Source organism: Pseudomyrmex gracilis, unplaced genomic scaffold (assembly GCF_002006095.1).
Source record: "Pseudomyrmex gracilis isolate BER0280 unplaced genomic scaffold, ASM200609v1 scaffold_452, whole genome shotgun sequence".
Classification (NCBI taxonomy): Eukaryota; Metazoa; Arthropoda; class Insecta; order Hymenoptera; family Formicidae; genus Pseudomyrmex; species Pseudomyrmex gracilis.
In genome coordinates this window covers 59,774-76,028 of record NW_018021036.1, presented here as the reverse complement: position 1 = coordinate 76,028, position 16,255 = coordinate 59,774, and the positions used below count along the sequence as shown (strand labels likewise).

Sequence of the window (16,255 nt, the reverse complement as noted above, 5' to 3'; positions counted from 1 at the left end):
AAAAAAAAAAAAAATTCCTCGAACATGTGTCTCTTTTTTTTCGATATAGAACCCGTAAAAAAAGTTTCAGCTAAATCAAAAATGGGTCGGTCAGAATGGTGTTCGGTTTGTAAAAGAATTACCCATATGAAAGACCCCGAATACCCTCCGAAAAGCGGTATATCAGAACATCTTAACTAAATGTACGTGATATTGCGAGAGAGAGACTCCAAGTGCCTCGGTGGCCTAACAGTGAAGGCGACGGCCCGGAAAGCCGGAGATTCCAGGTTCGACTCCTGGCTGAGGAGTATTTTTTCGCAATATTTTAAAATTAGTTCGGGGTGTATTCGGTGTCATTCGTATACGTGATGCAAAACTAGCATCCTATATGAATTTAAAGAATTGAAATTTCAATTCAAAAAACTCACATGAAAAATGTGAGTACGTTTGTTGCACATGTGTATATATATATATACACAGGCATATTTTCCGCACAACATCCCGTGACGGCTCTTTACTGACTTACATTCTATTAACTTTAAAAAGATTAAAGAGCCTGAGATAATTCTCATTTTAATAACTTTGTAAAACAGGTTTTATAGAAAAATAAGTTTTTGGAATATAAATAACAAAGTACATAGTTATGTACTTTAGGATAATAATGTACAAAAGTAATGTACAAAATTTACTTGGTGCTACTTTGTGATATCACTGTTTTTGTGAAACAAGTTTTTAGATAGATAAATACAATACGTGTTGTGTGTGTACTTGGCGCTTGTTCTTACCTTTTTTTGAAAAGGTAAGTTTTTCGAGTATCACACACTTTGTATTTTGTTTATTAAATTTTTTTATGTTGTTTAATTATTTTCTCTAAGAAAAGAATATAAACATTTGTATTTTTGTATATTAATAATAATAATGTACAAAAGGAACATACAAAATTTACTTGGTGCTTGTTTGTGATATCACTTCTATTGTAAAACAGGTTTTTAGAAAAAGAATGTTTTGTAGTATACATTATTATATTTTTATAGTAAACTAAAACATTTAACGTATACATAAGTTCACTTGGTTATATATACGTGCGTGTGAGATACATGCACTATTTTTTCATTTTTTCTTTTCAAATTCTTAATCTTTTCTATTATTTCTTTATTCTGTTTTTGTCTTTTCTTATAACAATAGTAACACATTTATTTATTTATTTTTTCCAAGTTTTAACTATATTTGTGTGTGTGAGAGAAAGAAGAGAGAGAGAGAGAGAGAAAGAGAGAGAGAAAGAGATTAAAAGAAATTAAGAGAAAGTATATTAACTGCATATATGTATAGTTTAGTTTATAGTATATTTTGCATTCATTCACATCAAGATATATTTTAATACAACTATCACTCAGGCAGCTACGCGACTACGTTGCGCGTGATATTATTGTGCCATTTGATTTTCTCTTTCTTTCTCTAACTCACAGTTCTCGTTTTCCTTTCTCTTGATTTCTCTTAACTAAAAATTATCGTGCTCGCATCGCCATCTGATGTTGAAACCTATAAAGTTGCACAAATGTGCTATATATATTTGATCCGACAAAAAATTTTTATATGTAAATTTCAACAAATTCAGACTTTATCATAAAATATCTTCGAATAGAAGACATAGAAAAGAAAAACACATATATACTTTATTGTCAATTTTTTCAACCCGAATCGCGTGAGACTAAAAAAAAGTCAATCGGTTAAATAATTACTGAAATAAGTTATTTTCATTTTCACAAATGTAAAAAAATACTCAATTTTCGCGTAATAGAGGCACGGAGTGCTCGCAACGTTCGCGCGCGACTTCATTGCGCGTAAACTTGGCGCGAGGCACTACCATGGCTCTTGATATGGTGTTCTCAACAGAATAGTTTGCGAATCGGAAACAGGATACATTTGTAATATTGTTGTTTATTGTGGACAAAGTGTCAATTTGGAAAGCATCATCATGAATTGTATGAATGCATATCGAAACAAATGGCATCACTTATATGAAAAAAAAAGTTTTACAAGAGTGCAAAAATGGCTTCCAAATTATTATCAGAAAAGATCAGACTTTGTAGAACAATAAGATTAAATCGCGGAATACCAGAGTTTTTAAAAATAAAAGATTGCAACGTGAGGAAACATGCTACAAAAAATAGGAATGATTTTGATGCAGATATGGAGAAGGAAAAACCGCAATGTTCAAATGATCTCAATCATTCATAATGCAAAAATTTAGATACTAACAAAATCTACCGCAACACACAGCTTCGCATCAAGGAACCCTACTGCGTACGTGGGCGTCCGCAAGATTTTTTTCAAAGGGGGGGCAATATTTTCAAACCACCAATTATGAATTTTACACTACTTTGTTTAATTGAATACACTTTTTAGTTAAGAAGCTCTCTCACTACGACAAGGTAGATGTATGCAGAGAAAAATTTTTGTTGTTTTTTTAAATTTTTTAATTTTTAAAACTTTTTTTAATTTTTTAAAGTTTATTTTAAGCTTTTTTTGTTCATTTATAAAAATTTTGTATTTTTTAAAATTTTGTTGCTTACTTTATTATTTTTAAAAATTAAGAAACAAATGCTAATATTTATAATTTTTAATAATTTTAGTTTTTTTCTTTTACATATGTATTATATATTTTGATTTTAAAATTATGTTTAATTTTATTTTGTATCCGTATTAGGAAATGCAAGTGCAATTCTTCTATCATCAAGAGCAAAATCATCTATTACTTTTTTTATAAATTCTTGACCTTCCTTTTTTATTTGTTCCCTGTGTACACTTAGCATGCAAAGGCCGCGATCTTCGCACATTGTTGATCGTAGCCAAGTTTTTACTCGCCGTAATGTACTGAAGGATCGTTCAATAGTGGCTGTGGTTACCGGTAAAGCTAAAGAGATTTAAGAACCATAGATTGTATCTTACAAATCTTGCAGCTTTAATCATATCTTCGGCTATAGACAGATCAAGATTTGAGTTTACTATTTGATACTAAACACGTCCTTCTTCTTTTAAATTACATTTTTAAATCTTTTCGATAGATTGAAATATATCATTGCATTGGTCGTGATCAACTTTACGTATTTCTTTTGGATAGATGTTAAAGAGTTGAAAAACAGTAATATTTTTTTCTGAAAATCTCGTATTTAAGGAAGCTTTAATTGAGTAATATAATATATGATAAAAATATTAATAATTTATAAATGATATATGGTACCATATAATAATATATAGTATTACCATATATTATTATATGGTTACCATAATATATGGTAAAACTATTGATAATTTATAATACGTGTATGTGGATCATTCGTATTATAATTTGCTCTTCTTGTCTGATGAGTAGCAATTTGGAGTATTTTTAACTGAATATCAAGTTCCGTACACAAATCCTCACATTCTTTGTAAATATGTGTAAAGACATCGCTCTCTCGATCATGATCTAATACTGCAACCAATTCTTTAATAAGATTTTGAGCATTAATTAAATTGATGTCTTTCTCTTGCAATTTAAGTGTAATTGGTTCCAATAAAGTCGAATATTTGGAAATAATAAATAAACATATCAAAAACGATGGTTTTGTGGCAGTAGAATAAAGCATATAGGACTTAGTTTTGGCATCGCTTGTTCCATTCGATATCTTGTAAAGTTCATCTAAAATTTTTTCAAATCCTTCTTTAAGTTTACGAATAGACTTATGTTGCTTACACCATCGAGTTTGACAAAGCATTGGAATTGAAGGAATCAACTGTCTTCAAATGTTGCTTTCCCTGAAAAATTTAATTATTTCTTTAATTGTTCCAATTGCATTTCGAATTTCTGGCAGTGCATTCAAGTCATTGATTACTAAATTTAGCCTATGTGAGGCGCAATGGATGAAATTAATATTTGGATACTTACGTTGAATAATAGCTTTTATTCCATTTTCTTTTCCTGCCATAGTGGAACATCCATCGTAGCCTTGATCCACACATTTTTCCATATTTAAATTCAATTTCTGGCATTTCTCTAAAATCGCATTTGCAATAGAGTGAGCGTCAAATTTTTTAATCCAACATAGTCCAGAAATTCTTCATACAAAGTCAATGTTTTATTTTGAAAAGAAGCAAATCTGATTCCAAACGAAAGTTGTTCAATTCCTGCAATATCTGCTGTTTCATCGGCTAAAATCGAAAAGTCTTCGGATGCATTAGCTAATGTCACTATATCCTTAGTAATAACTTTTTCGCAAATGTTGATTAGTTTATGCTTAATTCTCACTGAAGTGTATTGAGCATTTTTTGCATCTTTCAAATGCTTTTTTAAAATATTATCATCAGATTCAACTCGTAACTTTAGCAAATTTTTGAAATTCCCTTTATCCGAGTTTTTACCGCGCAATGAAAAAGCATGTGTACCACAAAATGTAATTGTAGATATAATAGGCACTAGTTTTTTTCGGTTTTTTAAAATTAATTTAGCTCTAGAGATCTGATTAATAATGTTAGCTTTTTTATTTTGAATAATACAAACAAAATTTGTACCATCCTCAACGGCATTTATATGCTATTGTGATTTTTCATGATTGCGAGCAGCTTTGTGGAAATTTTTATATTTGTTAAACGCTTTTACAATAAAAGAACCTTGAAGATCTCTATGTACATTTTGTTTAAAAATAACGCAAAATCTGTACAGACCACCTCCGGAAACTTCAGAATATGCTAACTATGAATACAATTTTAACCAATCGGCACTTTCGCTGTTGTCCTTCTTTTTTTAAATTATATTTTTCAGAAGGGATCCAAATATTAATCATTACATCATATTTTTGCTCGTTAGATAGCTTTAATTCGATATAATGCCCTATGTCATATTTTTAGAAATTTTGAGAAACTATTGTATCGGCAGTAGAAATACTTTGAATTGATGTGGCGGGATTATTAGAAGAGCAAGAACTAACTGATGACGTCAATATAGAAGAGAAAGATTTATATAGAGAATTATCGTTCTTAAGTCTAGGTTTTTTAGAAAAAGATCTATATCTCTGTTTATTTTTAAAGAATGAAATAATTAATCAATAAAATTTTAATTTGTTTTACTCGCGAATAGCGAGTATAGAATTTCATTTGCGTGAGACAATTTAAAAATGCTCTAAGAGCTGTCTACACTGCAAATCCAAGTGTGTTAATTTAACACACTTGACGTGTGTTTTTATTGAAGTCACTTTTAATACGTTTCTTAGTGTTTAAAATTGGAACACGCTTAATACGTGTTGATTTAACTCACTAAATTAACACGTTTTAAATGTATAATTTGTTGCGTGTAATAAACGACATATTATCGTATAAAAGTTTGGAAGCTCTACGTTTTNATAGGAGAACAGAATAATAATATTTATGTTCAAAAAAGCTGCAATATGAAAAACTTAGATNACTNTGGTATAATAAAGTNTGTCATAGTGCAGTATTCTTTAAAAATATTAAAACATTATTATTTTGTTCTCCTAAGAAAACGTCGAGCTTCCAAACTTTTATCACCTGGTTCAGTATGTAATATTTTGACCTTCATGTTATACGTGTCATTGATTTGTCTCTCTTGAGAAACATCAAAAATAAAACCAGTAGATGGTGATGATTTGAGTACGAGGCTTGATGGTTTTTTATACAAAAAAAGTACGTTAACTTCACTTTTGTCTTTAATTTCATCATCTTCTTCAATATCACATNATTTATTATTTTGATCGGCATCAAACTTTTGTAAAATGATTTCTTTGTTGTTNATCATTGATTGTAACACTACATCGTTATTGCTGGCTTTTATTAAAGTTGCACGTACAATTTGAGCGTCAGAGATNTATTTTTTAGATGAAAACGTAATGCGTTTACAACGTTCACCGATTAAACAGTACACTTTCTTCTTCATATTAAATAAAAAATATATTAAATTTTCACAAATCACATTAAACACATATATTGCACGTCAGCACACTTCTTTCCGCCGCGCTGTACTTGTCCTAACATATCTCTGTACTCTGGAAGGAGCGAGAAAGAAAGATTGATGCGCGCGCAACTTTCTACGCAGAGACAACGACAATTTTGATGTGTATTTTTTTGTGTTTTAATTTTGAAACGTTTATCTGTTCAAACGTGTAAAACGAGAAATGTGTTTTATTTTAACATGTCTAAAACTTGTGTTTAAAACTATGTTTTATTTTATTACACATTTTAGATGTTTACGCATTTTAACACACATGCGATCTGCATAAAATTATCATATTACACATTTATGTGTGTTTAAATAACACGGATAAGCGTGTAATCTTAAAATTACACGGAAAAAATGTGTTAAAGTAACACACATGGATTTGCAGTGTACTCATTATTTTTATTTACATGCGCCGTCGGCAGAGAGTATTGCACCCGCTTTGTATCGACTGCAACATTACTGAACGGTAAGCCTCCTCTTATGTTCTCGAGGAAAAACTTCATGCTCATAGAAAAGATGAGTCCGCTATTCATCGATTTGTTCTAGAGAGATTTCACTGTACAGAGAGTTTGCACAAATAAATGTAATGTGATTTAATTTGTTAACCAGGGATTTCGAATTTGTTTCGAGATAAAAAATACAATTTATGAAAAAATTTGCCTCTCCAAGGGGGGCAAATGCCGGGTTTGCCTCCTCCCTGCGGACGCCCATGACTGCGTAATGGATTATAAGAACTATATGAGCGGCGTTGGTTGTGCTGATCAGTATTTAGCTTATAATTCTATTTTTAGAAAAACTGTGAAATGGTGTAAAAAAGTGTTTTTCTACCTTCTTCACCGTGCATTCTTTAACTCATTTTGCGTCTATCAAAAAGTGAATCCAAGAAATATAAAAATGACATTCCATAATTTTATGCTGGATATAGCTTACTCTTGGTTGGAGAAAATTCATCATATGTTACATTCTGATATTAAAGAAGCAACAATAGATCAACCATCAAGTTCTAAACAAGCTAAACTTTCCCATTTTGATCCGCCATACAGACTTACGGGAAATATGAAACAGCACAGATCAAGAAAAATTCTTTCTTAGAATAGGAATATCAGAAGAAGGTGTCGCGTTTGCAACTCTCACAACGTATCAAGACACGTTTTACATACGTAAATCCTGTGAAGTTCCTTTATATCGTGGAGCTTGCTTTAAAAACTATTAGACAAAAAACAGTATTAATTTAACAACAATAAGATACTGTAAATATAATGTTGCATGTGTAACTTTATACATATCAAAAAGTGCAGAAAATCATATATTATTTTTTTAATAAATTCAGAAGCGTGTATGAACCGGAATGTGACTTGATGAAAGGATAATAGAAAGAAAGACACATTTTAAGTTTATTTAAAGAAAATTATAATATATTATATAATATATTATTATAGAACATTATGTTATTTAATGTTTAGATAAAATTATAATATATTTAATATATTTATTATGATATACTGCAATATTCTCGCAAGAAATTTATAAAGTAATACAAATGTATTGTGTTTTCTTATTATATTTTATTGGATTCTGTTTTTTTCTATTATTTTTCTATTATTGTATCCTTTTTGCTTGACTTATTATATTATAGTGTTCTTTTTGGTTGATTATATTATTATATGTAATATTATAGTATGTTGTTATGTATAGTACCTTTTTATATAAAACGAGTTGAGAACCACTGAAAATTATTACAAATTATAGTCTTATCCAAAGAAATCCTCTCTCCTTTTCCTCAAAATTTCATTGAAAAATATCAAGTGGTTCAAAAATTATAACACTTTGAGAATATCGCAAATGCTAAATTTCCACGAATTTGCCCTGTATTCGCGTAAGATCTGCTTTAAAACGCCTCGGAGCAAAGGTGTTAATATGAAAAGAATGTGCAAAGTGCTTATAGTGTAGAAAGTGCACTTAACCTGAAAGAGAAAGAGAGGGAGAGTAAATGCGCAGCAGTCTTCTCCTGTTCAAAGAAAAGAAAAGAAAAGAAAAAAAATGCGTTGTAAAAGTTTGAATATCTTCTTTTTGTATGTGTTGTTGTTTTTTTGCGATCATTGTACGAACGTGATCTTCTTACTGATTAATAATTATGTTGTGTAGTACTGTTTTACAATAAAGTTTACACAAAAAACCTACAACAATACATATCTGAGTTAACAATTATACTCAACAGAAAGAGACATCGTGAAATTCAGAACATACTATTTGAATTGAGTTTGTTAACCCTTTGGCCTATAACCACGAGTCTGACTCGTGGTGAAAAATTTGTGCCATAAGCGAAAACCACGAGTCTAACTCGTGGTAAAGAATTAGAAGGTACACATTTTGCGCCAGTTCAGGTACGCGGCTGAACAGATGAATGGCACGGCGCGCGACCGATTCTCTTGTTTACTATAGCTCGCGCAATTGGCAGATATCGTGTAGGCCAAGGGGTTAAGTGTCCGTTTTTTGTCATGTCTGATTGGAATTATATCATTGACACACTGCCATTTTATTTTGTGTGCATCTGAGTCTGTTTACTTTTTATTTATTGTCGTTATTATTATAAAATAATAAAAGTATGACATTAGTATGAAATAATAAACATATTATAAGATAATTCATTTTTATATATAGTATAGAACAACTGGTAATAGCCGTATCACCGTTTGTAAATAGGTAAAAGAAGTTATACATTCAAGAGATTCTTGTAAATTCGAAAATTCTGAATTTGATGAAATTGCATTGCATTGTATTGCATGCATAGAAGAAGTTGATAGATAAATGTAGAAATTTTTAGTAGTGGCTCAAATACGGTTTTAAAACCACCTTTCATATATAAAGCGGCATTTCGCTTTTCTCAATATATCTCGAAAATGATTGAAAATATTAAAAACTGTCTTTCTATAAAAGTTTCATGATAAAAACACTTTGACGTGAAGTGTGTGTAGCAGCAATAGTGGACAGCAGCGATGGTGACAGCAGCAAAAGAATAGCGGTCGAGATCAGGTTCTTCGCTTTAGTGAAGATTGAGCGATGTTCCAAAAATATGGGTTTTTATTCCAGCGGTATTTACAGACTATTTACATGGTATACTTGGCTCTGACAAGAGCCGGTTTAAATAATTGAATACGCGGAAGTCTTGCGCGAAGTTCTGCGATGTCGTGAGCGATCCCGTCGACTGCTGGAGTGGATTTTCCTTGTCGTGACTCTCGGGGATCGGTGCCTGGAACGGCTTCTTGATTTACATTGCCGCTTCTTCTCCTATGTGTCTCTGGAGTGCCGGGGAATGATCTCGCCGGTGATCTCAGTCTATACTGCTGCTGAGGTAGTTTCCCGTGGCGATCGTTCCCATTCACTACCACTCGACTGCATGGACTAGTCTTTATATTCCAGTCGTTCTCCTTGAACCCCTTTGTGTACGCGGGGTAGGGAAGTGTCTGCGCTAGCAGGACTCTAGGAGGCCGAGTTCGTCGAGGCGAAGGTATGTTGTGTGGTCGGAGTATCCACGGCCGGAATGACTCTTCTACTGGTCCGGTGGATTCCGCCTTAGAATTGGTCGCCTCTAGTTTGGCTACTCCGTACGGCTCCGGATTGAAGACTGCTCCGAGACACTGTTGCAAACTCTGACCCGCTAGCACCAAGAGCACCGAGGTGGTGGGAGCCACTGAGAGCACGCACACAAGCGAGAACCGCCGTCCGTGTGCGTGACGTCACGCTCGACACTTCGGCTCGTGGAAGAGTGCAGACGTATTATGATGTTCCGTCTCCTTTCCATCAAGCCGGTTGGACAAGATAAAAGACGAGAGGCACGTTCACGTTGCGTTGTGCGCTTGTTGCGTATGACAACGTGAAACGTTTTTCCGAGATTTACAATCTTGGAAAATGTCCATAATATTATTGATAATAAATGCAATCATCCTCAATTAGAGATGGCCACGTTCAGCACGAAGAAGAACACGGTTTATTTGCGTGCAAATCCTTCATCGATTTGCCGNTAAGTGCACGAATAGAACAAGTCAAAAAGAAGAAAGCTTGTTTAAACTGTTTAAAGTTAGGTCACATTGCAGTAAATTGCAAGTCACAAAAATGTCGCAAGTNTGGAAAGTCTCATAACACGTTACTGCATTTGGAAAGAGTCGAAAATCATGAAGAATTGAANAACAATAAAACACCAACGCAAGAAGCCCAAGCGGAAAGTAGGGAAACNAAGGAAATCGTATCAGCGCACGTCACGACAAGCAAGATTACACGTGTACTACCCACGGCAGTTGTCAAGATAATTGCAGGAAATGGACAAGTGCACAGGTGCAACGTACTTCTTGATTCAGGCTCTCAATCCAATTTTATGACACTGGGCCTGTGCAACTCGTTAGGCCTTCGTACCGTCAAAACAGATACCACAGTAACCGGCATAAGTCGAACAGAAACCAGAATCCAAGAGACAGCAAAGGCGACTATCAAGTCAACACACAGTGACTACAAAGCAGAACTTGTGTTTATGATAGTTCCCAAAATCACATCGTATTTACCCAGCGAGCCGTTGGATCTCGAGAAGACAAACATCCCGAATAACGTTCCTCTTGCTGATCCACACTTCCACAAGCCAAAGAGAATACAGTTGTTAATCGGTATTGATCTCTTTTGGGATTTGATTTGCTATGAGCCCACAGGGCATCCTTATTTGCATAAGACGAAACTGGGCTATATCGTCTCCGGAAAGCTACAACAGGAATGTGTCAACAATGCCTTACTAGCCTGCAATTTGTCAACCAACATAAGCGATGTCTCTCAGTTAGAACGCTTTTGGGAGGTTGAAGAAGTATCACATAGCCGCATTCTATCGCCAGAAGAGCAGGCATGTGAGACCCTTTTTCTTGAATCAACTAAGCGCGACAACAGCGGTCGATTTATCGTGTCCATTCCGTTCAAATCGTCTCCCGATAAATTGGGGGACTCTAAAGAATTAGCCATACGACGGCTAAAGGCATTAGAGAGCAGATTGCAAAGAAATGAGGCCATGCGGCATCAGTACATAGACTTCATGAGAAAATATGAAGAACTAGGTCATATGAGAAAAGTCGTCGATGATAGTCCTGCAACTCCATTGTATTATCTGCCTCATCACGGTGTGATGAAGGAAAACAGTCTCACAACAAAGTTACGCGTTGTTTTCAACGCTTCAGCACCTACGACAACGGGCCTATCGCTCAACGACATACAGATGGTTGGACCTACCATACAACAAGACTTGTTATCAATCCTTTTGTGTTTCAGGCAACGTCCATACGTAGTGGGGGCTGATATTGCTATGATGTACCGTCAGGTGCTCATCGAACCGTCTCAATGCGTCTTTCAACGCATACTTTGGAGAGAAAATCCGTCCGACNCAGTTGAGACATACGAATTGCGTACGGTTACTTACGGAATGGCCTCCAGTGCCTTTCTGGCCATCAGGTGTTTGTTCAGCCTGGCTGAGGAGTATCAGGAATCCTTCCCCGAGGCGGCAAACATTGTACGCAAATCTATGTACGTAGACGACTTGTTATTTGGAGCGCCGTCACGTGCGGAGGCAGTTCGGCTCATTGGCGTGACACGTATTTTGGCGACTGGATGCTTTGAGTTGAGAAAGTGGGTATCCAACGACTCACAGCTACTAGAAACAATCGGAAGATCCGGTGATAGTCACCAGTTCATCAAGCTAGGTGAGACTGAAACCACAAAAACCTTAGGATTATTATGGTCTGCTGGCAAAGACGAACTGATTTATCATGTCACATTGGATGATGGCCACGAACCAACCACGAAACGTTCTGTCTTGTCGCTAATAGCGCGGCTTTTTGACCCGTTGGGACTTCTGGGTCCAAGCATTATAATTACCAAGATGATGTTGCAAAGGTTGTGGAAACTAAAACTCGCATGGGACGATCCGCTCCCGTCGGAATTGCAGTCTGANTGGGCGCTGTTTGCCAATCAACTTACAGTACTCAATGACCTTCGTATTCCACGACAGGTCTGTTGCTCGTCCCCACGACGAGTCGAAATACATGGGTTTGCGGACGCTAGTGAACGGGCCTACGGCGGTTGCGTTTACATAAGGTCTACGGATGAAGCGTCATCAGTTTCTGTCCGTTTGTTGTGCGCCAAATCAAGAGTCGCTTCCCTGAAGCCACTCACAATACCAAAGTTGGAGTTAAGCGCTGCTCACGTCCTAGTGAATTTGGTAACCAAAATCAAGTCATCTTTGGATGTGAATGTTGATTCCGTTTACTACTGGAGCGATTCAGTTATTTGCCTAAGTTGGATACAACTTGAACCTCATCGTCTTCAAGTGTTTGTCCGCAATCGGGTGTCTGATATTCAAGTGCAGTCTCATCGGAACAATTGGAAGTATGTCTCATCCTCTAATAATCCCGCGGACTTGTTATCAAGAGGTATCTACCCCGGGTCGTTGTCCCAGTCATGTCTCTGGTGGCATGGACCAGCCTGGCTAGTAGAGTCTGAAAGTCATTGGCCAACTCAAATCGGTTGCGTAACTACTGACCTACCCGAGCTAAGAGATACAGCTTCGAACACTTTACACATCGTAACAACCAACCACATCATTCCGTTCGAAAGATACTCCACGCTGGAAAAGTTGGAGAGAGTAGTAGCCTTTTGCGTAAGGTTTGTAAACATACGAGTGCATAAATTATCCAACAAAGGCACGCTTAGCGCGCAGGAAATACGGCAGGCAACCACTATATTGGTGAGGTTGTCACAACAGGAGTCGTTTCCAGAGGAATATAGTGCGTTGGCCGCGAATAAAGATATATCTACGCAGAGCAAGATTCTCGGCTTAAAACCTTTTTTGCATTCCGATAATACCATACGGGTGGGAGGTCGATTGGGACGATCTGACTTTAGTTTTGACAAGAAGCATCCCATGGTACTTTTGTCTAGGCATCATCTAACTAAACTCATTTTCCAGAGCGAGCATAAACGGCTTCTGCATGCTGGCCCTCAACTATTGTTGGCTCATGTTAGAGAGACGTACTGGCCTATTGCTGGTCGAAGCTTAGCCCGTCACGTTGTACACCAGTGCGTTCGTTGTTTTCGTAACAANCCTAAGACAATCACACNACAGATGGCTGACTTACCGTCCGATCGCGTAACGCCCACTCCCGTTTTCTATAACACTGGCGTGGATTATGCCGGGCCCTTTGTGACAAAGGATAGAAAGGGAAGAGGCTGTAAAACCTACAAGTCCTACATCTGCCTGTTTATTTGCATGGCTACAAAGGCCATTCATCTGGAATTGGTTTCCGATCTCACTACGGAGAACTTCATCATGGCGCTTCGTAGATTTGTTGGTCGTAAGGGGAGACCTGCGAAAATATCTTCCGATAACGGCACCAATTTTGTTGGAGCTCACTCTGAGTTGAACCGCCTCGGAGAGTTTATCCAGGAGAACGAGAGACAACTACAAGATCAACTTGTGACAGAGAGAATTAACTGGAACTTTATTCCCTCCTATTCACCGCACTTTGGTGGTATTTGGGAAGCAGGAGTAAGGTCTACTAAGCATCATTTGAAGAGAGTCGTGGGAAACGCATTGCTAACCTTTGAGGAGTTCTACAGCCTGTTGGTGCAAATCGAGTCCGTGTTGAACTCACGCCCTCTCTCACCCATGTCGTCCCATCCAATGGATTTGCAATCACTCACGCCAGCTCATTTCATCACCGGAGGTTCGTTGACGACCATACCTTATCCAGATGTAACTGACGTCCCGGAGACGCGGCTGTCTCGGTATCAAAGGGTTCAGCAGATGCAACAGAACTTTTGGAAGCGTTGGTCCAAGGAGTTCATTTCTGAACTGCAGTATCGTACCAAGTAGAAAACAAGCGTGGGTACGCTCAGTGTTGACGATCTGGTTTTGGTCAAGGATGACAATTTACCGCCACAACGTTGGCGACTTGGAAGAGTTACNGAGCTACACCCTGGCGCCGATGGCGTGGTGCGAGTTGCCACTCTCCGCACTAGCAAAGGACCTATTCGTCGTGCGGTAGTGAAAATGTGCCCTTTACCGATTACAGCATTGTGACTGCAAGGTGCTCTCAGCTGTGAAATAATGTCGTCCGCGACGTTTTCATTTATTTTGTCGTGTTGTTTCAAGCACCCTTTTTTTTCTTTTTCGCTTTTTTTTAAGACTTCAGTCTTTCAAGGCGGGGAGTGTGTTTAAGAGTTTTCTTTAGTTTCAATTCAAGTTACGCGCGCGAGCTTCTTTAAGCTTGTTTCGCTCCGTGCCTGATGCTGCGCAGTAGAAGCGCGCTCTAACGCCCCCCCTTTTTTTACTTTTGTTAGTAGTACGAGCTTTGTGTGCGCGCCAAACGAACTCAATATGTAATATTGCAACAATTATCAAATAAAGGTTCTTAGTACAAAGTGCAACTAGCATAATTATATACAGTCCACTGTAACAAACACGCACAACGCAACGTAAATGTGCCTCTCGTCTTTCATCTTGTCCAGCCGGCTTGATAGAAAGGCATATATGTAATACTTCTATATTGCTAGTACGGTGCCGACCTGAAGCCCAAATGTTACGGTGCAGAAAATATAGTAGCCTCTCTCTCGTGCAAGGTCCAGCTGCTTTGTGCGCATGCGGTGAACATTCAAGCACGCTTGGGCATTTCTTTTTCTCGCGTTCTTTCTTCGCGTCCTCTCACTTTCCAATGCTTTGTCTCGCTTGCACTCGCTTAGTAGACGCGTCTGCGCATAATGACGCTCGACTACCTATGCCCATATTTGGACTTCGTGCGTCTCTCTTTCTCGGGCCTCGTGCCTCTCATTGCGAAGATACGCGACTAGCAATATAGAAGTATTATATATATGTGGAAAGGAGACGGAACATTATAATACGTCTGCACTCTTCCAGCCGAAGTGCCGAGCGTGACGTCACGCACACGGACGGCGATTCTCGCTTGTGTGCGTGCTCCCAGTGGCTCTCACCACCTCGGTGCTCTTGGTGCTAGCGGGTCAGAGTTTGCAACAGTGCTCCGAGATGGACCCCTGGTGATTGTGGAGGCGTTGGTCTAGTGATCCGGACCACTGGAGCGTTGCTGGATGCTTTAAGATTAATGGAGCTGACGTTTTGGTATCTTGCTGCCGTTCACTCTACGGCGATAGTTATGCGCTGAGCGGGTCTATATAAGTTGACGCCGCGGCAAATGATACCTCCGCGCGACACTTGCGGCCATGCGCCACGTAGCGGCGGCGCGCGGAATCGCGCGACCTGCCGTACGTTGCTTTAATTTTTTGGTGGTGGCCTTACAGCCGCCACAAACATCTTTTTTACATAAGAGAAATTTTCACTTTTATCCTCAAAAAGGAGAGAGGATAATGTCGAACTCTTACCGACTAAAACCACGATGGCCTACTAGTCGCGCTAAAAAGGATTGTGGAATTTCTGGTCAGATTTTACCTATTTTTCATGTGGCTTAAAACAGCTCCGAAGAGCCGAACGCTTTCCCCCTGATAAGTGCCACCACCTTGACTAACCCGAGCGTCACATAGACGCTCGAACGGGTGGGGAGTGACTCTCTCAGGTCTAAATGTCAGGCACACTTTCTGTGATCATTCTAACGAGTTTTTGACGAAAGGAACTCCGGCTTCGCCTTCTTTGGTTCCGAGGATCCCAAAAGAACGGCGAGTGCTTGTCTCGCCATCTCTCTTCTGATGTCCCCGAGACCGCCCTCTTTACTCCTTCAAACTCCTCAACGGGAGCCGGAGAAGCCTACGATAGACAACGTAGACGACACTGGACGTAGACCCATTTTTATGGGGATGGCAGAACAATATGGAAACAAACATTTTGCAACAAGAGGCTTATAAACCGACTTCTTTTAAAAGGAAAGTGGTACAAAATTATCCTCTCAATCTGTGTTCAGATGTTCCAAGTCCGCCCACAATGGGAGTCCGAGCCAGTACCGCGAAATGATCAGTGCTATCGCAATGGCAACATCGGTAACATTGGCTACTTCTTCTGCAGTGCATCACTGCCAGACGTGACCTGTTTTTAAGCAGTGGTAGCACTGCAGAGGACGAATAATGAACTCATGTATAAGTGCTTGCACCCATCTTACAGAAATCTTCCTCGCAGCCAATTGACTGCGACAACAGGACTTTGGACCCAGACCGAACCCGTGTCAGAGAGAGACATCCGAATTTAACTGGACTTTCTTTTTTCAAGTGGCCTTCACTTAGACACAGTTTAATTAG

The 16,255-nt window shown here is 37.9% G+C and overlaps 1 protein-coding gene across 1 annotated transcript; it reads left to right on the top strand.

Moving 5' to 3' along the window:
• The first annotated feature begins 9,905 nt into the window (after positions 1 to 9,905).
• On the top strand, positions 9,906 to 13,871 carry LOC109860706. Its single transcript, XM_020439977.1, has one exon. It carries the CDS (start codon positions 9,906 to 9,908, stop codon positions 13,869 to 13,871), a length of 3,966 nt encoding a protein of 1,321 aa, XP_020295566.1.
• Positions 13,872 to 16,255: the final 2,384 nt, after the last annotated feature.